The sequence below is a fragment of the Schistocerca americana genome, chromosome 3 (genome assembly GCF_021461395.2).
Source record: "Schistocerca americana isolate TAMUIC-IGC-003095 chromosome 3, iqSchAmer2.1, whole genome shotgun sequence".
In the NCBI taxonomy this organism is placed as follows: Eukaryota; Metazoa; Arthropoda; class Insecta; order Orthoptera; family Acrididae; genus Schistocerca; species Schistocerca americana.
The window spans coordinates 147,386,442-147,410,488 of record NC_060121.1 but is presented as its reverse complement, the minus strand read 5'-3'; the positions used below and the strand labels follow the sequence as shown (position 1 = coordinate 147,410,488).

Genomic DNA, 24,047 nt, shown 5'->3' with positions numbered 1-24,047 from the left:
ACTGACCATTCCATCAGACCCACCTGATGATGGTGGAAAGGTTATTCACCAAAATATCGTGGGACTTCAATGATTGCATCCACCTGGACTACTGAGAGCCCTGAAAACAGATTAAAACTGTGTGCTGCATTGGAACTCAAACATGGAAGATTCACCTTTCGGCCGTCATGGTTTGTGCTGGCTGTGATGTGGATAGCTCAGTTGGTAGAGCACATGCCCAAGAAAGGTAAAGGTCCCAGTTTCGAGTCCTGGTTTGGGACAGAATTTTAATCTGCCAGAAAGTTTCAAATCTTCACACACTCCATTACTGAGCGAAAACTCACTCTGTCTTCAGGTGGATCTATCCCATTAAAACTACAGTAAGGATCATGTGAACAAACATAAAATGATCTGAAAAAATTTAAAAACTTATAAATTATGAAATATCCTGATAAGCATGTTCTTCAATGCAGCACCTGCATGAAAATACAATATTAGTAGCACTTATCATGAACTTCAGGATAACTGCTGCTCCAGCATATGGCATTAGTATAAATATATATTGTACACCAGAAGACCACACCCGCTATGGCTGTAACATAGAAGTAATTCAGGCTTTTAGACTTTTAAATTATGCCAACACTGACCACAGAGTATGTTGTATTCTAGTGTATGCCATATCCACATCGTGTGCTGGAGCAGCAATCGTCAAGGATCTCTTGAGCTCCTGACAAGTGCTAAAACTATGAGATTGATTAATTCATGTGCTGCACAGATGAACATGAGTGCAGTGTGTACATTTTATGAAGGATCACAACTGTTTTAAATATCGACAGTACAATTTTCTTGCCAGTAACAGAGGTTGAAAATACTGCTACAGTTGTAAGGTTCTTTTATTTAGGAGATGACTGGTTTTGGGATCCTATAAACCCATCTTTGGGTGTCATAACTTGGTGCTGTGACTCCAAGTGCTGCAGTGGATGAATAAAAGACACAGTGTGCTACCAGCGAGTGCTACCGCGGCACTCGGAGCCACAGCACTAAGTTATGACACCTGAAGATGGGTGTCCTTAAAAGATGGGTGTCTTAAAAGAACCTTACAACTGTAGTGGCATTTTCAACCTCTGGTTTAATGCTTGGTTGCCGGTGTTTCTCCTACAGGACTGTTTCTTGCCAGTGTTGGGTTTTCATCTTTGTCTTTTCTGTGACACTTGTACTGTAAAACTAAGATATTTTGTTTGTTTTGAGGTGGTTCAATTTGATAATTTGAGGTTTTAAATGCAGCTCTTCAGTGGTAGAAAATGAAGTATTCTCATACAGAATGAATTTGGCAGTGTCTTACGTGAAGAAAAACGCATACAGAAAATGTGTTCACATATTTACACACAAATTCCATGACTCAACAGTCCCTACAAAGCCTTGCATTTAAAAATTATTGGAAAAGTGATATAGAATAGGCTCAGTTTATGATAAAAGGAGAGTGGAGCATATTTGTTGTAATGAAGAAAAATTTGTGAATTTTATGACATGTTTCAAAAATTCGACTGAAAAACTACTTTCTAGGTCATTAAATAACCAATCAAAGTAAAACAACTACACTCATTCATTTTAGACCATATAAAAGTGCAACAGCTGAAGGAAGCAGAATCTATCAAGAAAATGAATTTCTGTGATTGTTTTCTCAAAATTGTACGGATCCAAAAATAGTGTTTATAACTGAAGAGGCATGGTTCCAACTTTCTGGTAACTCTGTTCAATAAATGTGTAATGGCAGAGTGATGAGAACCTGGATGTCATAAAGGAAGTGACATTACATGGTCTGAAAGGGAAGTGGTGGTCAGGGCAGTGGGAGGTGGGTGGGAGAGTGGGTGTTGTTGTTGCGCAGGATGGGCTTGACAAATATTACTGTGCTTTTGCAAATCTATAATTTCTGCTATATATCTCTGTCTGAACAGGTCTCAGAAGGCCCTATGTTACCAACCGACTGCATGTCATTCTCCGCTGATGGGCAATACTGCATGCGGAACTGATGAGGCATGTGGTCAACACACTGCTTTCCTGGCCATTGTCAGTTTTCGTTACTGGAGATGCCAATTCTAAGTTAAGTAGCTCCATTGAAGTGCTAGCCAAGCCAAACAGTGCTGATCTTCTATGACCTGATAGGAACTGAAGTTACCACTGTGACAAGGCCATTGGTTTCTGATGTGCAAATGACAACAAAATTCATACTTTTTATTAACCAATTAATAGATGCAGGACAGTACTACATATTATATTGCTGTACATTCCATGAACAGGCCTACTATGTATAAAATTTATATGTTCTGATTGGTGAAATCTGATGAAACATAAGTCCCATGTGCTGTAGCCAACAGCAATAGCAATGTCAATGACTGTGGGAGAGTGTGCTATCATTAACTATTTGGAAACTGCTGAACAGAGGGCCTATACTGAAAGTTGCACTGTTGTCAACAGGTGTGACCTCCACACACCACATCATATTATGTGCTGTGAAGCTGTGGCTTCTGGGGCACTCACATATTGTGTTTTATGAACTCCACCATGGAGAAACCCACATAGAGGTGTGTAATGAGTCAAGTTATACATTAACAGATAGAAACCACAGCTGGAAACTATATTAACAACAACTTATACCCTGGCAGCCAGAGACAGTGGTCATGTATGTGAGAGCTACATTTGCTTGGAAATGTGTGTGTGTTTTTTCTACTTCAGAAGAAGGCTTTTTCAGCCAAAATCTTACTTATTTAACATTCTTTTTGTTGTAACTGTCTACAACTCAAAATTTTCACCATATGATGAGTAACAGTCTATAATTTTCATAATATTATTATGAAAAGAATAGTTGCTATACGCCATATAACGGAGATGCTAAGTCGCAGATAGGCACATCAAAAGGACTGTCACACAATAAGCTTTCTGCCAACATGGCCTTTGTAAAAAAAAGAAAACAGACACACACACACACACACACACACACACACACACACACACACACACACACACACACACACAGTCTCTGGCAGCTGAAGCCATAATACTGTCATTATTCCATCCAGAATTTTCCATTGTTTCAGTGTGAAATTATTTTTAAAGTTAAACCTTTGAAACTTGGTATTTGGTTTCTTGGATGTAAATGAAAAAAATATATGTTTCATTGTTTTCAGAAATTCAACCCCTCTGAGGATGAAATGGGGCCAAACAGATTCACTGATTCATCATTGCTCAGCCCAAATCACTAGGGATAGAGGCTTGAAATTTGGAGAGGGTGTTGATTTTACTGAAAGCATCATTTAAGAAGAGACTATTCAAAATTTCTCTCTTAAGGGTGTGAAACAGAGAATGAAAAGATTTATGAAAGTATTTCAGTAAGACAGTATTTTTAAAGCTATATCTATGAAAATTTGGCTACTCTGTAAGAAATAAAAGCAATATGCATTTGTTACCCCAAGGGACTGAAATAGAGGCTGTAAATATTTTGTTATATTAAAATAAATTTGAAGCTAAACATATGAAAATTTGTATTTCCCTTTTCAGTTAGATATAAAGAAATATGTGTTAGAGGATAAAAGTTTCTATAAAGGTATCAACAAATAACATAAAAACCATTACAAACAAAAACCTTGCAGAAGCACTCTTTGGTCAGAAGTACATTCAGAAAAGATCATGCTTCTATGGCCTTAATTAGCATGAAAAGTTTAGAAGGTGCTGCAATTTGTGAATGACATAAAAATTCAGTTAAAGAAAAACAAAAAACAAAAAAAATCTGTGCAGAGCATACAGTCCATGTGAGCAAAGCAGCAGGTGCTAAGGCAGTTCAGTATAGTGGGAAAAAACATAATATCTAAATTTGCATGTGTTTTGGGAGAATACAATGTACAAAATTTATCACACAGGGCTGGGACATCTGGCAACAATAATGACTCTAATCTAGTAAGCCATCAAGTTGAATAAACCCCAGTTGTCAGATATGGGTGTGTCATATCATGCCATTTAAACTCTGTCCCAGACTTCACCAATCATAGTTGTTAGTGAGTGATGATTTTCCAGTCTATCAGCAACCTGAGATCAACTGTTTTTAATGGCTGAGAGATTTGAAGAGCATGCCACACTGGGCAAATGTCTAACACCATCTAAATCAAGATAGGTCATGATACCATGGGAAACAGACAGCTGAATTATTTTTCTGAAAAATAATGCTGTGGAGAAGTCAAAAATAGAGCACAGCCACCAGCCATAACATTTCATAAGTATAATGGCTGCTGTCCAAATTACTTGCTCAATTGCCAGATAAAATGGGACAGTGCTTACAGAGGTGGGCTAGATTTCAATCTCCTCTGCACTATCAAACTGCTTACAAGTCTACAACTCACCATACAAATGCAGGCCCCCTTCTCTAGACTACCAGCAAGTCATATCTTGAATGTGACCAGCAAGAAGTTATGTGATTTAAAATTGACTTGTAAACAAGTTGCAATTCAAAAAAGATTTCAAAGGTGAGTTAGATAGAACAAAATTTTCTACTTTAACCAATGGCTATAACCCAGTCCTGATTGACCACTTCTTCCATAGGAAACAGAACCTGAAAATATATCCCCTGTTCCTTCCAAATCTTGCAAGAGGTGATTTACATCCCATATCTCAGCCAGGTATCACAGAGTGCAGCTGAAACACTGAAACTCTGTAACCACTGGTTTTCCCACTGTCTGAGGAACACAACGATCCAGTGTATTTTAAAAAGCAAAGGCATGACCTAAGTAATCTGCTATTTTATAATATGAACATATGTTTGCTTTATAATCATCTATTGTTTAAATTTAACATTTTCAATTACATTACCAGTATAGTTTAATCTGTGTTTGTACCTCACTCTAGGTGTGTAACATCTTTTTCAGTGTTGTTCACTAGCATTGTACCCTCTTTGAGCATGATAGTTAAAAGTCTGTTGATGGCCATGTAAGCCAAAAACTGGTAAATGAACTAATTTAATACTGTAGAACATTCAGTGGTTCTGTGGTTCTGACTGATCAACACCTGTTGGACTGAGTTATGTGTGACTTCTGGCAGAGAAAAAACATATATCAGGTGGCCCCAGTGTCCCAGAGAATGGTTACCATTTGGATGATATAAGTTTTCATAAATGATCACGTAAATCAAATACAAGATGTTCACTTTTGGTTTTGTATAAATAAAAGCTTTTTCCCTAGAAATCAACATACTAGTGTACATCTGAACAGTGTCTGTTTCCCATAAGTCATCTACTACATGAAGCAGACAACATTCCCAAATTATTATTGAAATCCTTGGCTGAACCAATTACAACTAAACTTTAAACTTGGTAATCAGAATATGTTAGACAGACCAAGCAGCCTAAGACTTCAAGGAGACTGAAATTGTACTAGCACAAAAGAAGGCACACAGTGAAAGATGTGAGTTTACCCAAGCTATCAGTACAGTAAAAAATCCAGGATGGAATGTAACAACATTATGAAAAGGATATTTGCTACAGAGATGCTGAATTGCAGCTAGCCACAACAAAAAGACTGTCACAAAATAAACTTTCAGCCAACAAGGCCTTTGTCAAAAATAGATGTCTATTTTGTGACTGTATTTTTGTTGTGCCTACTTGTGATTCAGCATCTCCAATATATGGTGAGTAACAACTATCCTTTTCATAATTTTAATCAATACAATAAGTCATAACTGCAAAATTTTACTGCAAATTATCTACAGAGTAATGAAAATATTGGTAGTAGATGACCTGAGGGAATATCAATTTTGGTTATGAAGACTGTAGGAACGCATAGGCAATAATGACTTTATGACTTATTATAGAAAACAGGTTGAAGAAAGAAAAACCACATTCTACATCTAGCTATTGTGTGAAATGCAAGGCAGAGGGTATTTCCCATTATAGCACTTATCAGATTTTCTTCATGTTCCATTCATACATGGAGTGCAGGAAGAATGGTTGTTTAAATGTTCCTGTGCATGCTATAATTAATCTAATCTTGTCCTCACAATCCCTATGTGAGCAATACATAGGAGGTTGTAATATATTCCCATTCATTGATTAAAGCTGTTCTTGAAACTCTATAAGTAGGCTTTCTCAGGATAGTTTACTTCAATCATCAAGTGTCCACCACTTCAGTTTCTTCAGCATCGCTGTGACACTCTCCCATGGATCAAACAAATGTATGACCATTCGTGCTGTCCTTCACTGTATACATTCAATATCCCCTGTTAGTCTTATTTGGTATGGGTCCCACACACTTGAGAAATATCCAAAAATGTGTTGCCCAAGTGCTATGTAAACCATCTCCTTTGTAGACTGACTTGCATAAACTGAAGCCTACCACCTGCCTTACCTATGACTAAGCCTATTTAATCATTCCATTTCATATCACTACAAAATATTACAGCAAGATATTTGTATCAGTTGGCTGAGTCCTAGTGTAGCTCATTGATATTATAGACATAGGATACTGCATTTTTTATTTTTTTTTTCATTTTGTGAAGTGCACAGTTTTATATTTCTGAGCATTTAAAGCAAGTTGCCAGTCATTTTGCACCACCTTGAAATTTTATCAAGACCTGACTGAATATTTATGCAGCTTCTTTTCGACAGCACTTTATTATAGATAATTGCATCATCTTCAATAAGTCTGATGTTTCTGTTAATATTGTCCACAAGGTCATTAATATACAACTTGAATGGCAAGGGACCCAACTCACTTCCTGGTTTGGTACTAGAAGTAAGAGTCTTGGGTAAAAGTTATAGTGGAGGACCAAGCTATGTGTAGAGGAGCAGGCTTTAATGGATGTAGACTGCCTTATTGAAGGAGAAATGAGGAGACTACACAGGGCAGACTTGTGTGGAAAGTCACATGAAACCTGTCTTTTCACTGAAGACAACAACAAATGAAAAACAACTCGCTCCTTTTCAGATTGTATTACTGCCATGAAAATTATGACATTTGACTTCATGCACATAGAAATGTAATAACTCTTAAAATACTGTCATAGCAGTTACATTGTCATGTGAGACTCACAATGATTTACTGTTGCAAGTTCAGTGTCATCAACATGAATTAACACTTCACAATGTAAGGATGATTACCAAGCACACGACAAAAGACAGAGGGAGCTGAACTGTCACCCCAGCAGATATTGCTCCAATTTGAACACACATAGAATATCCTTAGCACTACATACATCGCATAAATAATGAACTCCCAGGACGTTGCAAAAAAGTAAAATGTTAAACAATAAATAAATGCAGGGAGAGGGAATCAAATCTGTGACCCACATGCCATCAGCTAACATTTTAACTGTTACACCGTGATGGACAAACACAGCACATTACAATATGATCTGAATATTGTTGTTGTGACAACCAAGTTTGTGATACAGTGAAATGATTGTGAACCAGTAGGGTGAATAAACATTTCTCAAAGGTCAAAATTACATAGTAGACTACTCCTTAGTGCCATAATGTTGTACTTTACAAAAACAGTATTTGTATACTGCTAAACTTGTTGGACAGGATATTGTGGGTATACGACTGAATTTTTTTTTCATATGTACTGAAGATTTCCATGCTTCAGTGATAAAATCATCACAAAGCTCTAACTTCATCTGTAATAAACTGAGACTGTTCAGTGGCATCTCTAAATTGATCATAAAAGCATTACCACATCATGCTCTATATGTAGTAACAATTATTACCATAAATGCTGGAAATTTGGTTAAATTCAAAAGTTTTTATTTTGAGATAATGCATTGTACACTGACCTCCCTGAAATTTATTTGCTGATTAACAAAGACAATAGTGTCACAGTGTGTGGAGGATTCCCTACTAGAGTAGCCTGTTAATGTAGATATTGCTACTGAAATCAATTTTATGTTATTATTTTATAGCCAAAGTTCATTAATGAAAAACATGGACATTCAGCTTATAACAGATCAAACAATGGAAAATCCAGGATGGAATGAAACAGTATTAGGAAAAGGATAGCTGCTGCTCACCATACAGTGGAGATGCTGAGTAGCAGATAGGCATCGCAAAAAGACTGTCAGCAAGTGAGCTTTTGGCCAACAAGGCCATCTTCGAAATTAGACAACGTACACACATACACACGCACTCTCATGCAAACACGACTCACTCACATATGACCAAAGTCTCTGGCAGCTGAAGCCAGCTTCAGCAACCAGAGACTGTGGTGTGTGTGTGTGTGTGTGTGTGTGTGTGTGTGTGTGTGTGTGTGTGTGTGTGTTGTCTAATTTTAAAGAAGGCCTTGTTGGTTAAAAGCTCACTTTCTGATAGTCTTTTTGTTGTGCCTATCTGCGACTCAGCATCTCCACTATGTGGTGAGTACCAACTATCCTTTTCATAATATTGTTATAATGGATCAGCACTTTTAATGTTGCTATCTTGTTACTAAGGTGAAGCATTATCGTATAATATGTGAAACAACAATGAAAATCCCTGAATGGAAGAATATGTAAAGTAAGGGGTGGCCAGCCACTCACCTATAGCAAACTGGTGCATGGGGCATAAAAACACACATCAGAAAACAGCTCTTGCTCTTTCTCTAGTGAAAGTACACAAACTCAAACTCACTCGTGCACACAACCGTAGAGACACGATTTTTTGTGTGTGTGTGTTTGTGTGTGTGTGTGTGTGTGTGTGTGTGTGTGTGTGTGTGCGTGTGTGTGTGTACTTTTAGTAGGAAGAGAGCAAGATCTTATAAGTTAATGTGAAAACTTTTTTCTGTTGTATGTTTCTATGCTTCACACATCACCATGGATGTAGCTGAGTGACTGCCTTTTTCTTATTTTATGTAATACATGAAACGAAGACCTCTTAGATCGATTAGCTTCTTCTGTTTTTTTATTTAAAGAAATTTCTAAAAAATCACTTGCCCTAAAAATCTCTAAAACAGCTCTTGTTTGTGGCTTCTACATGCAGATAGCCGACCACTTATGAGATGACTTTTGGAGGCTTTCATCTTATGTGGAAGATGATTGGAAAGTTGTTCAGCACAACTAGTAGCAGATGTTTTTAAAACTGGTGTTCTTACTGACTAGACGCGGAACTCTCCTTCCTTTCTATTTCATATTGGTTTTGAATTTTGGTTTTAGTCAAATAGAGCTTGCCCTACTGCAATAGCAGATAAATTTAGCACCTTCGTTTTTCAAGCCTCTTGCATGATCTACAAATTCTGCTGTTGTGTAGATGAAATGTTGTAATAAGACTACTGTTATGATTTTATTAAACAGCAATGATGATAAAATTGCTTTAATCTTATGTGGAAGAGTATTGGAAAGGTGTTCAGTGCAATTGGTAGCAGACGTTTTTAAAACTGATGTTCTTACTGACTGGACATGGGACTTTTCCTTTTGTGCCATATTTGGTATATGGATACAAATTTTTTCATTGATTCGTTTTGAAATCTGTCTCAGTTATTTACAAGGTTCCAGTATACAAATATAGAAGTGTGGGACAACTGGAAACTTCTGAAAGAGGGGCCTGCAAGAATCTATTTGTTGAGCAACTTGAAAAGTTGTAACAGTTCATTTGTAAGACAACAGATAACTGAGCTAAGTGGCATATTACGCTGGATTATGTTTCCATACAAAAAATACTTTGGAATTTGGCAAAATAAGTAATTCAGTAATAAGCAGCTTATGTTAAAAAAATGTGTGTGAAATCTTATGGGACTTAACTGCTAAAGTCATCAGTCCCTAAGCTTACACACTACTTAACCTAAATTATCCTAAGGACGAGCACACACACCCATGCCTGAGGGAGGACTCGAAGCTCCACCGGGACCAGCCGCACAGACCATGACTGCAGCGCCTTAGACTGCTCGGCTAATCCCGTGCGGCCGCAGAAGCAGCTCATGTCTCCAGTGTCTAAGTCATGGAAGTGAGTACCATATTTCTGTGATGTGTACTCTTTACAGCACACATTCTGCAATTTAAACATAATTAGGATTGTAACGAATAAGTATTTGGAACTGCTACAATGAGTAAGTTAGTACACATTGTCTGACTGAAATGTTATTTTACTTTTTAATAACTTCGTTCATCTGGGTCCCATAAATATTATCTGAACCAGCTTAGTTACTAATTTTGTGCTTTATATCTGTTTTTAGCTCAATAAAATTTTGAAACAACACTGTAGAGCTGTGACCTGAAATTTATCAAGGGTTACAAGAAAGCACAACAATAGTTTGTTACGACTGCACACACCACAATTTACACAAACCTAATTTTTGGCGTTACTTTATGTGAAAATGATGATACACCTTTGGCACAGTGATCTCCTTTCAGATATTAACAGTATTAAATACTGCACCTGTGAGAAATGCCACTTTCTTCTCTTCTGATAATGAACCTCCAATCACACCAACAACATGGGCACCCAAACTATGACCAACCAAGTGAACTCTTGACAGGTTCAGCCCATGTGTCTCCACTAAACAATCCAGAACTCTTGCCACATACTGACCAACAATGACTAGTTCTGCCGTTACTTGAGTGTATATTAAATTGTTTGCAATTGGTGACCAGTCTACAGAAATGACATTGTAATCACCTGCTGTCATATATGCTGTAAAAGAACAAACAAGATTTTTAAGTGGCTCAACTTGGCATTAGTTTTTACGATAGAACAACTATCTTCTCATTAAATTTGTTCATTCATTCATACATCCATTTACTCATTAATAATGCTCCATAGATCCAATCAAGAGCAAGAATTGTAAAGGATATGGAATGAGTGAAGATACATATTAACAAAACAGAAACAGCTCTTAGAAATTGGAATTGTACACTGTACTGACAATGGGCTATCACTATACTGCTCTACACCATTGAATACATTGGTATTTTTCAAAGAAAACCTCTGTAACAACTGAAGCCTGTTTACAATACACAACTACTTATTGTATACCTTTACATGTATGTCACTAACAGGAATTTAATACCTTTGAATTTAGACAGTAATATAATTTTTGGAATGTGTGGTTAGTAAGATATTTTTAAATTTCATTCTGAATTTTTAGACATTCCCATTTTAACACTATGTTAGATAAGAGCTTGTTTTGCATCAGGATACATAACTCCACTCTGAACACTTGACAAGGAGGCAAAGCATACATGAAAATTATTTCACTGTCTTGTATTATGACAACACAACTCACCATTCAATTGCAGGACATTACAGCACAGATGATAATAAGAGCATTTGTTGACACTGGATGTAACATTTTTGCTGTGTGATCTCTATAACCACTGACCAAGGATGACAGTTTAAATCAGTTCTATTTAATGAACTATGCAACCTCTGCTGCATACAGTGTTGTCACACAATGGTCTACTATCCACAAAGCAATGGCCTCATATAACGATGGCATTGTGCACTAAATGCTACCACTGTGGTCGCTGAATGGCAGCATTACCTTGGATGCTGTTACATGTATGCATTGCTCACAAAGACAATCTCAGCAGTTCCATCACAGAAGTACCCTGCGGTGAATCACTCACTCTACTTGCAGACTCTGTGCTACAAGTGCTGCCAATGAAGATCTCAGAACTAACATCCCTCATCAAAACAGTCAAACTACACATTGCACAGCTCAGGGTACCACCTCTACAGTTGCACAGTTCTCCCAGAATTTTCAGCAATAAGGCACTAGCAGATTGTAACTATGTCATGCTCTATGATGACATTATCTGCCCTGCACTACAGTTGCCATACACTGGCCCTCACAGAGTCATTAGACGAGCCACTAACACTTTCAACATAGATTTACAAACCCCTCCAACCAACACAATTCCTCTGTTCCTTTCACAGTCCAATCACACATTACCCATCTGAACATAGACCATACCTTCAAGTTCCATCCAGACATGCAGCTCTTTCTGTCAGACAACAGACTAATCAATGATTTCCTCTTGGTTGAGGGGAGGCATGAGGAACATTGAGTTGAGAATGAACTTATCACTCAACATTTATCTCATTGGGACAAAGTCTGAAGCAATGTGGAGACAGCCGCCATCACATCATGACTCTTGCCTGAGGGTTTCCTTACCGTCAAAGCACCCAAGACATAATGACAGCCTGTGGATTGTGACATCACCACCCCCACTGATTTGCCAACCCCACATTCTATCCCCTGCAAAGTCAATAACCATCATTAATCATTCTTCTTATGGCTGACCTCCACCTCAAATCAATGAATAGCGTCTACACATCTTGTGTGGGATTCACGTCATCACATCCTTCCCCCATGTTGAATGAGAAATGATCCAACCACACCCTGCTTTGCAGATGGCCTTGGTGCAGCTGATCATGTGCACATATGTGAATATGATCCCAACAGTGATGTTCCCTGGCTGTATCCTGCCCCCAATGTTCCTCACTCCAGGGAGGGTGTGAGGGGAGGGAGGAGGAGGGCTCTGTGAAGGCTCCACAGTGACAGTGGCGGCCACAGAGAGGAAAATCTCTGACTAATGAGTGACTTGGTGTGGAATGTCTAAGGAACTATGATTAATTGTGTTTTGTGCCTGCCATGAACTTTGACATTTATTCATCCTGTGTCAATTACAAAACAAAGTGCACATTATACATAACTGTGTCATTACAACTGTTACTTTTACCCATCCCAGGATAAAATCTGTGCAGTCATTCATTAATATATTCATCATGTTCTGCACATCTTAATGAGAAGGAGAACCTTCACAGACATGCTGTTACTCTAGGCATAAATTAATGACAGACAAGCAATTCATAGACACTTAAATCTCTGTATGATATTAAAGAGAAACTACCACCATCCTGCTTAGTAGTATTCCTGCTTATGGCAGCTAAATTTAATCAAGTAAATCCGAGGAAGGCTTCTACTTTCCACACAGTTGTTTCTCCTTAGTTATATTAAGTCACTCCTTCTGGTAGCTTAGTATTTACTTGTTTACAAGGACATTTTTCAAAGAAAATACTTTACCACATTTTTTAATATTGCTTCATGTATACAGTGTATTACTACTTGTAATGCAAATTTCCAATGATCAGTGCCACTTGCCATCTTGCTAACACAACATTTTAAACCATAACACTATATAGTCTTGTAATTTGTATAAAGTGTGGCTACTGATGTATATTTAAAATTTTCTTTTGAACTGGATGAGATTCCCCATTTATTTCTTTGGTATTATTTTGCAAGCTGTTTTGTCATTCTCTCTGCTTACAAAATTGTAATGTCCCCAGTGAATTACTGATGATTACAGTCTTCTCCAGTGACAACAGTGTGATTCAGCAACATGTACTAGTGAGGTTTTGTTCTTAAGTGTTCAGCTAGGTCCTGGGTTGAGTCTGATGGCTGATCAGAGGACCCAGTTATAAGTTTGTGATCACATTTGATACTGAGTCTTGCCCAAATAATCTTGCATGTGGCTTCAGTTTCTGTCTCAGTAGGTTTGAGTTTCCTTTCCACTGTAATATATACTTAATTTCTCTCAAAAATCTCACAGCTGTCTATTTCAGGTTATAGCTAGCTTTCTGTATCCAATCTTTATTCACTGCTGAAGAGGTCACTAAAATAACTGTTGACTTTGTTGTTCAGAAATGATTTATTGACCCATTTTTTGCTCTGTTCATGATCAGTAATATGTGAAGGAAGAATGGAAGACATAACCACAAATATAGTTAACAGCAAATCACTAAAAGTAGTTTGGTAGTTCCATTCCTTGTAGTAATGACTTTCCATTCTTCCTTGGCATATATTCTGATGATGGGCAGAACTTGAGACACATCAATAAATCACTTTTGAACAACAAAGTGAATAGTTATTTTAGCAACCTATTCAGGAGTGGATAACGATTCAAGTTGGCATAATGGTCGCATGCTTCCAGCACAACTTCATATTGCATCCTATGTTTCTGTATCTAGTATCATATGAGCTCCAGTACTTCAACTCTAAGACTTTGTTGCAAATGTTTTGGCAGCTGATCATTACGATTGTTACACCTGTGGGGACCATTTCTCTGGAACTAGCCCAAGTACTTCTACAAGTCCCCTCATGAAGAAGAGCCTTCAGTGTTATGGAATGAGTCAAGTTATACATTAACAATCACTGCTAGCTACTTCTGTAATATATACTCAACCTCATCAACATAGCAATTGCTTCTAGATTTTTTATATATGTATAGTAGGAGAAAAACAGCTAGTTCAAAAGAAGCAACTACTCCTCCTGTAGTACTCAGCTGCTTTTATTATCTAATTCTTCATACAAAGGCTATATTTGTCTTTACACAGACTACAGCCAGATGTCTTTATACTGGCAGAATCATAATTTATCTAAGACCAATATTAGAGTTATGACAAATTTATATTCCTGAGTGCAAATTATGATTTTTGTATTCTTCCAGTGAGCCAGGTAGGATGTTTATGAACAATTTGCCTCAATTTTATTCTATCTTGATATACTTCTTGTCTAGATAATATTTCCTAGTTTTCTTCTCTAGTCTGATACAGCCATCTTTTTTTCTGCAGGTCTTTTCCCCTGCACATTTCTACTCAAGTATTGTTTTCACAGGAAGCTATCCTTCACCCTCTTCACATGTCCAAACCATGTGAGCTGTACAGGGCTCAGTCTCACAGCCACTAACAGATCCATTTTCGTCTCACCCCTGATGTCTTCATTCCTAGTTTTATCTCTTCTAGTCTTCTGAAAGGCTGATCTCAGAAACTTCTGAATAGCTGTATGTCATATTTTAAACATGGTCTGTTTGGCTCACATAGAAACTCCCTTGTACCACAACAAATTTAGATCCTTTGTTACTCTGTTCTGTATTTCTAGTTTGGTAGTTCCATTCCTTGATATTGTATTTCCCAGATAACTGAAAGCTTCCAAAAATTCAATTTTCTATCCATGTAGCATCAGGCTGCCCTGGGTAGATATCCTGCTCATAACCATTGCTACAGTTTTACTCTTGCTTACTGTCAGCTGGTACTCTTTAAACTTGGGAGTTCCATTACTCCAATCTTCCCAGTACCTCTAATTCTAATGACTCTTAGTGTTCATTAAAAAATGACGATCATTCCACTTGGGACCTGTGGAATGGTACATTAGCTTATTTGTTTTAGTTTAAATATTTGTCATGTATTGTTGTTTTTCTGACATGTTCCACATCCTGGAGGACCTCCTCACTACGGATCAATTGGAATGAAAGTAAATCTAATCTAATCTAATCTAATCTAATCTGTTTATCCCCAAATAGCTACATCATCAAGTCATGAGATCACCATTTCCTATCTCCTTGATTTCCTTTATAATCACATTCATAAGTGCAACAGAAAGTAAAGGGGAAAGTGCACTACACTACTGCACACTCTCTCTCTCTCTCTCTCTCTCTCTCTCTCTCTCTCTCTCTCTCTCTCTGCCCTGAATCAGTCTGATCTGCCATTACCCACTTGTACATAACTTTTGCATCTTTCATATAGCATTTACACCTTCCATACTGGGGAGTTTCAAACTATTAGTTTTTCTCTTGCAACTTGGAACACTGTCATATACTTTTTACAAATCCAGAAATACTATTATGAGATTTTCATTCTTTTCCCAATACATTTCCATTAACTGCCCAAGTGCAAATATGATGTCTGTTGTTCCTCTGCTGCCTCTGGACCCATGTTGTTTCCCTTCAAACTGTTTTTCTAACAATGATTTTAATCTTTCCTCAATAATCTTTTCCTGTATCTCCAGTATAATTATAACCCCCTTCTTACAGTCATCTGGTACTTTATTTTCTTTCAAAATGGTTCCAAGTGTTTGATGTAACCATTGTATTCCTTGGATGCCTTTTGACTTGATTATGTCTGCTGTCAATTGATCTGGCCTGGCCAACTTGCATCCTTTAATCTGCTTCAAGGCATTCTCAGTCTCTGCCCAGGTAATATGTGGTTTTTCACTTCAGATTCTGGTAAATTCTTTATTTCCCGTTTTCCTTCTATTATGTCCTTATTGTTCAGTAATGTGTTGCAGTATGTTTTCATCTCATCTTCAACCCCTTCTGCATACCAAAATATATTCCCATTTTCCTCTTTCTATCACTTTCATGCCTTCACTAGCTGATCTTTTGCATTTTACCAGTCTGAATTCTTTTGTTTCCATTGCTGCCATCCTCTAGCCTTTTGGTGAATATTTCTCAACTTCTCACCTTTTCTTTCTTCATAAACTTTTTAACTGTATGTTTCTTTTCCCTGTATGCCTGTTCCAATTTGGACAATCTTTGAGCATCTATTGGTTTGAGTCCATGGGTTTGTTTTTGTTTCTCCACATATTTCACTTTCTTTGCTATGTTCTATTTTTTAATAACTTTTTTACCCTATCATTCCACCAGTTGGTTTCATTCTGTTTTACTTAACAACTTGTTTTACCACAGACTTGAGTGCAAGTACACTGATAATTGTTGAAGGATAATTATCAGTTTGAGGAAATTAGCAGCAGTAATAATTTGTTGTTAGTGCAATTTACACAAGTAGCCAGCATGAAAATGTTTGCTCAGATCACAAGGAATGCATCATGCGCTGTCAGTCAAACTTAATTTGCATATTCAGAGGTGGGTGTAACAAGTGCATTTCTTATAGGTGACTTTAATACAGTAGCATGCGTGGAACAGCTGGATTTGCACTTTGAAATCTTACAAAGGATGATACAGTCTGAGGAAAACAGCCACAGTCAACAGGGCAAGTGACATGCTCCAAGTGCTGCAACTTGGTGATAAAGTGTGTGCACTGAGAAAAGCCATTTACAGAGCTCATCTGACTGATCAACAGCGGCACATCACATAGAATGTACCTTTAAAACCAGGTGGATTGTAGCCAATAAATGCAGATCCTTGTGCTTATGTGGACATTGGAGGAAACTGTCTAGTCTGTCAACTTATTTCTGAGTATGACATTACAATTGTTTCAGCAGACCCAAAAAGGACAAAGTGAATCTAGGACAAGTCTCCTTCCAGAGTTTATGTCAAGGGGCTTTGGGGTATGAGGTATTACTGGGCATTGAGGACAGTCAGCCTAATTAAATATTCATCTTATGTCGATGTGTAAATGAATACCACTAAGGAGTCCATTGGCAACTGAAAGCAAGTTGGTTTATGCGTAACAACAATTCCAACAATGTTTGCAGTCAGGTGTTATCCGAATTCTGAGAAACTTCAAAGGAATGATTAATAATAAGTTGACCTATATCAAGGACAAGGAGAAAATCTCCAGTTTCGCACATGCTGAATGGGGAATCCCAAAACTGCCAGAGATCACATACAGGTTATGATTTCACCTTTCCAGGACAGTGACCTCAAGGTGTTGATGCAAGCAGAGACCCACCACTCCTTCAGGTACAGAAGCTATGTACCTGAGCCTTATTGAAGGAACAAAGAAAGCAGTTTACCTGTCAACATTAACGAAAGAACTAGGATAGAGGGAGCTGTCAAACATCTGCTTCTTTAGTGACAAACAGTCTGCTGGAAAATCAACATATCACTGATTTTTTCAAAGACAAAACATTTCATTTTATATGTCAAGCTTTCCAAGAGCGTCCACTGAAACTGGAATACCAAATGACAGAGTGAATGATCATAGATATATTGACAAAACCTCTTCCTGCACCCCAGTGTGAGAAGTGGGTTGATGAACTTTGATTTTGAATGTAAAATCCTGAACTTAAGATTTTGTTCTTTAATTATATTATTGCTGTAAAAACTGAGAGCATCTTGCTTTCTTTGATATTCACAGAAGTTCCTATGTTCGAGTAGTACTGGGTTTCATTAACAATGTGAGTGTTGACTTAATTTAGTTCAACCTAGTTCACAGTAAATACACTGCCTGACAAAAAAAAGTGAAGCATCCAGAGGACGTGGTCAGACACCAGAATGCATTAATATTATTCTTGTTTAGTGTAGTTAACAGGTCAGTTAGGGTATAAAAAAGGCGTGGTAAGCGTCAAACATTGAGTGATCTCTGTAAAGGACATGGGGATGGCTTTGTACACATAGGAGACAGCATTGTTAGCACTTAACAGAATTTGAAAGAGGCCTCACTGTGGATCTCCAATTGGCTGGCTGGTCAAGTTGTGCAACTTGCAAACTTGTGTGGCATTCAGATGAGACAGTGGCCTAGTGTTGGACTACATGGAAACGTGAGGGCAGGCATATTTATCATCAAGGTTTTGGTCAACCAGAAGGGAAGATTGCAACATTGTGCAGCAAGCACTCAGGAACCCCATCACATATGTGCCTGCCATCTGAGAGTACATAATGGTGGAATCCCTGTAACATCCTGTGTAATTCTGCATCATTAGTTGACGACTAGCAAAAGCAGGACTACTAGCCCAAGCGTAGGCTGCAGTTAACACTTCAACACAAATGGCTTCATTTGGAATGGTGCTGTGAGCAGGAAGCATGAACTTCTAGTGAATGGTGTTGTGATGAATCACAGATCAGCACTACCATGAATTACTATCACTGACAAGTGTGGTGGCAACCTGGGGAAAGGTCTCATTCTTGCAATGTTTGGAGTTCACATCAGTATCACTCCTGGTATCATCAGTTATGATTTCAGGTTACGGGTGATAGTGACTCAGAGAACTCTGACGAGGCAGCAATACATCACCATATAATTGAAGTGTTCATTACACCTATTTTTGTTATGTGTTGGAGAATATGATGCTCACATTAAATTACAACATGATGCAATGGAATATAAATTTTAATTTAGTGTTAAATGTAATTTTGGCTACATAATTAAAATGTCACTACAATCCTTTTTCTAAACGGAAATAACACATGTGATTAACACAAGATTTATTTTCAGAAAATATAATTATATTTCACATTTCCATTTTGATTTGAAATTATAATTAAATGATAATTAAATTGACACCCTAGCTGCAAACAGGCATTGATATACATCATTGGGGACATGTTGAAAATGTGTGCCCTGATCGGGACTCAAGTGTGACGGGCAAACATCTATTAGGCACACTACGAATGTAGTGGTGTGGACATGTTGGGAATGTGGGTCTCACGGGGAGCATGCAAGGGATAAGTCCCTGCAGGCGCACTATCCTCTGTGCCCTCGGTGGCTCAGATGGATAGAGTGTCTGCTATGTAAGCACGAGATCCAGGGTTTGAGTCACGGTTGGGGCACACATTTTCAACATGTCCCCAATGATGTATATCAACGCTTGTTTGCAGCTAGGGTGTCAATTTAATTATCATTTCATTCTAGAGAAGCTGCACGGTCATCAACGATATCTGTTCTTTCAGAGCAATATATAGTTGAAATTATAATTGTATTTGAAATTATTGTTGTTATTCCTATTTTTAAAATTTATTATAAAAGAAGTATTTAATTGCTTATGAAATTCTCTGGATGTAAAATATCAATATATTACAAGATTGCTGAAGTGTGACTTCTTGTATCTTTGTTCTTCTTCAAGTCAATAGTTGTTATTATGGAGAAGTTGTTATGAGGCTGTCTGTTCTAATGAGTTGACTGCACTAGAATGGAGACCAATTTGTAGCGCTATATTGAAATATGACATGAAGAAAATAAAAGGGATGATGAAGAAATGTAATCATTCAGTGTCTAAATGTCAAACATAAACAAACCTTACCATACCACCAGAAAAAGTATTGCTTTCAGCAAACCATGTTTTCAACAAGCCATATTATCAATGTGGAGCTACAAGAACTAAATAAGTAAACTGTTTTATTAATTATTTCGAACATTCTTCACACTTGAAATGCCCACACAGTAATCGTGTTATCATATCTGAAAAAAATCCACATGAGCAATTCACAAATTTTTTTGAACTAATACAGAGGAGGTTTGTAGTAACAGATGTGCTCATGTTTCAGCTCTAATGTGGCAGTGTCAGAGAGCCATATTTCAACAGGACAATGCTCACCCACATGTGGCAAACGTGTTTATGCATGCTCTGCCTGATGTTCAGTTGCTCTTGTGGCCAGCAAGATCCCCAGATCTGTTTCTGATTAAACATGTGCAGGACTAGCTCAGAAGTCAACTCCATCTTGTTTGCACATATCCAGTATATCAAGAACCAGTTACAACACTTGTGGGTTGATTTGTTGCAGAAGAGGATACAATGGCTATATGCATCCTTTGAAAACAAATCAGTTCATGCCTGTAGGCCAGATGGCATGCAATGTGATATGGATAATTGGGCTGTACAGACTACTGGACTCATAGTGCCAAGTTTTTTGTAAATTTGGCTGAAGTTTGTAATCACTGAAATAATGTTCCACTCTCCTTCAATCCTCAAAAGTCATACCTCAGACACACAGCTGAAGGCCATCCTAGAAAATGGCCTCACGGGTAGTGAGGTCTCCTGTTCAAGTTAGAAACAAATATAGGCTTGTACACAAGTTAGCCAAAGAGAAATTGCATTGGCATTGTAAATGTTCTAATGAATTTTGTTTGCATTTGAGGTGGTTTTTATTACCACGTTTGTATTATCTTTTGGACATTTCAGGATGGCGTACAATCTCCGTTCTGCTGTGGGATTCAGAAGAGCAGACTATGAAAGCCTTACCAATAGTCACCAACAAACCCAAGATTATGAACATAACACTGGTAATTCTTCGCCTCAACTTGGGATTTTTTGTTTTCCCCTCCTCATCTGGGTGTTTCCCATTTTTGTCTGGTAGTGTATATATGTGGAGAGTGCAACAAGGTTTTTGACAAATACTATTGCACGAAGGACACACAATTTAATTACATTGTAACTATTTTTAACTTTTGTACCAATCAAAATGTCGAAATAAGATCTTTTACTACACATAATAACACATTCAGAAGTTCTTGAAAAGATGAGCACAGTGATATAAGCCTTGCTGATGTTGGCACTTTTAGTAAAAATATCAGAGAAATGTACTAAAATTGAAAAGTAAGGTGGCCAGAATTGGCTATCAAAGTGTAAACATAGCCAAGATGGTCTCTCATGATAGTTACCATCATCATTTTGATTGTTAACTTATTTTCATGAAAGCTGTTCTCTCTAACATGAGCATGTACATATATTTGAAATCGTTTTCTTAAAGATTTTCTCATGCTATTAGTTAACAGATAATTCCATTTACAAAAATTGTAGCTGACTCTGTATTTATGTCAGGTAAAGAATACCCATGAGGAAACGTGCTTTACCTTAGTTATGTAGTCCTCTTTCTTCCTGCAAATAATAACAGAGCCTGTCATAAAAAAACAACTTTGGATTATTTATGCATAACAGCCAGTTATGACCATCATACCATTCAGCTTGGGTACACTTCTTGCATACTTTCACAAAAAGTTTCAGTGTCAGCAATAAAAACATTATATCATTGTACCCATCTCTTCAAAAGCTTTCAAATGCATCCAAATTAAAGCATCTGTACGAAAAGGGAGACACCTTACAACTAAATAACAATGGACATAAATCATTAATTATGTATGTGGTGCCTGCTCCCTTGGACGTGTCTGAGAGAACAGTCATAATTTTGATCCAGCAGCCACTATTAATTAAGACACAAAGAAATTACAGACGTTGACTATGAGTAGGCATTGATTTAAATCAATGGGAAAATTTTAAAATTTATACCAATCCAGGATTCGAAGCCAGGTCTCCTGCTTACTAGGCAGATGCAATGACGATTGCATCATCCTGACAGAGGGGTCATCACAACAACATAGACTATCCTAGCACACCTCATGTCAGACGAAAATTCCCAGCTTATTCACATATTAGTAATGTAGTCCCCCTTTCCCAATATTCTCTTTACTCACAGCATTTTGCTGATTCCCAGAAGAGTTTGAGGCTGGCATGCACCCTCACTGAAGAGACCACTGGCCATCCTTGCTTTAATTCCATATATGTGGTGTCTGCTCTTTCAGACATGAATGCCCACTGTCTGCCTGCAGCCAATGTCTGTAATTTCTTTGTATCTTAGTGTATCATTACAGTCAGCCTTCTCAAAAGGGATTGAAAATATCATGGACCCTCCTACCCACTATTTATATTGATGACATTAGGGCCCCTGTAAATAATGCACAAATTCGTTGTTTGCTGATGATACAAATGCTGCAATAATGGACACAAATATGGCATTGCCAAACACTGCAAGTAGAGTACAGAGGTCCATACATAAATTATTTGTCACAAATTTCCCGACTTTGAGTCACTCAAAAGCAATTTTATTAATTTCATGGAAATAAAGTCTCAGCAAGAATCCATCTTCAGTATTAATAATGACCAGACAGGGAGGGCAGCTACTTTTAAACTCTTAGGTTTTAATCCAGCTGAAAAATTAGACTAGAAGGTCAATATTCTACAGCTCACAAATAAACTGAACCCTGCTTACTTTGCTTTGTGTTTGATATGAAACATGTACAGCACAGAATGTGCAAAAGTTACACTTTTTTGTATTTATACTTTGTAGTTGTGTATAGGATCACACAATGGAGGCATGGTAAAACACACCACAATATTGTTTTTGTCTTACAAAAATGGTCTGTAAGAATAACAACAAATAGTTCCAGATTAACATGCTCCAAACAACTGTTTGTTCAGTGAGACATAACTCCTTTTTCTTGAATTTATATCCAAAAAAGTCTAATTAGCATAAAATTAGACTAAGCTGAGAATACTTAGGATTTGCAACAATACAAACAAAAAGACAAGTAACAATTTCCATGTAATAAGGGTAAATGAGGCCATAACACAAAAATATTTGACCATATTTGGTATCAGACTGTACAAAAATCTTCTTGACTCCATAAAAACAATTAAGATGACACCTGTGCTGGAAGACACAGATTTCAAATATCTCATGCTAAACTGCTTCTATGGTGTGAGTGATTACTTGCTTCAAATGCGATAAACAGTTGCTGAATCTTACAAGAAAGGGCTGTAATGTCATCATATACGTAAGATGTTAATGTTGTCTAATCACACAATAATTCCTTTCTGTTCATTATTCTATGCTTCATATATGGTACATTATTTTGGATCAGTTGAATTGTGATTAAATAAAACTGTATATTTCTTCTGCATTGTATCTTACAAAGCTTAATTTTACTCTATATACCAAAACATTGGAAAAACGACATACTGTCCATGGATATTATGGACTGACTGATTACATGTTCTTTTATTTTTTATATTTTGTGTGACATGGCCATGTGAGAATTTCACATTGACACCTTTTAATAATTGGTTTTAACCAGCTAGTGGTCATTGTCAGACTAAAGGCACATATGCTGTATTGTGTTGTCAATAATACCTCACAATACTTGGCCCCAGTAGCTGAGTGGTCAGCATGACGGAATGTCAATTCTAAGGTCCCGGGTATGACTCCCTGCTGTGTCAGAGATTTTCTCCACTCAGGGACTGGGTGTTGTGTTGTCCTAATCATCATCATTTCATCCCCATCAACATGCAGGTCGCCGAAGTGGCGTCAAATCGAAAGACCTGCACCAGGCGAACGGTTTACCCGACGGGGGGCCTTAGCCACATGACATTTCATTTCATTTCACTATGAAGTGACAAATGTCATCGGATAGTGACATGCACATATACAAATGGTGACATTATCATGTACACAAGGTATAAAAGCATAATGCCTTGGCAGAGCTGTCATTTGTACTCAGGTAATTCATGCGAAAAGGTCTCCAGTGTGAAAATGGCCACATGACAGGAATTAACAGACTTTGAGTACAATATGGTAGTTGAAGCTAGGTGCATGGGACATTTCATTCCAGAAAACAGTAAGGAATTCAATATTCTGAGATCCACAGTGTGAAGACTGTGCCGAGAATACCAAATTTCAGACATTATCTATGACCATGTACAATGCATTGGTTGATGGTCTTCACTTAATGACTGAGAGCAGTGGTGTTTGTGTTGAGTTGTCAGTGCTAACAAACAAGCAACACTGCGTGAAATAACTGCAGAAATAAATGCGGGACATATGACAAACAT

The 24,047-nt window shown here is 37.4% G+C and overlaps 1 protein-coding gene across 1 annotated transcript in view; it reads right to left on the bottom strand.

The window, feature by feature from the left end:
• The window catches only part of LOC124607131 (phospholipase A1-like), a 123,121-nt gene that overhangs the window by 48,812 nt on the left and 50,262 nt on the right, over positions 1 to 24,047 (bottom strand). The window contains exon 4 of the mRNA XM_047139337.1: positions 10,361 to 10,615. Within this exon, the coding sequence (XP_046995293.1) occupies positions 10,361 to 10,615 (255 nt within the window). The remainder of the gene's footprint in view (positions 1 to 10,360; positions 10,616 to 24,047) is intronic.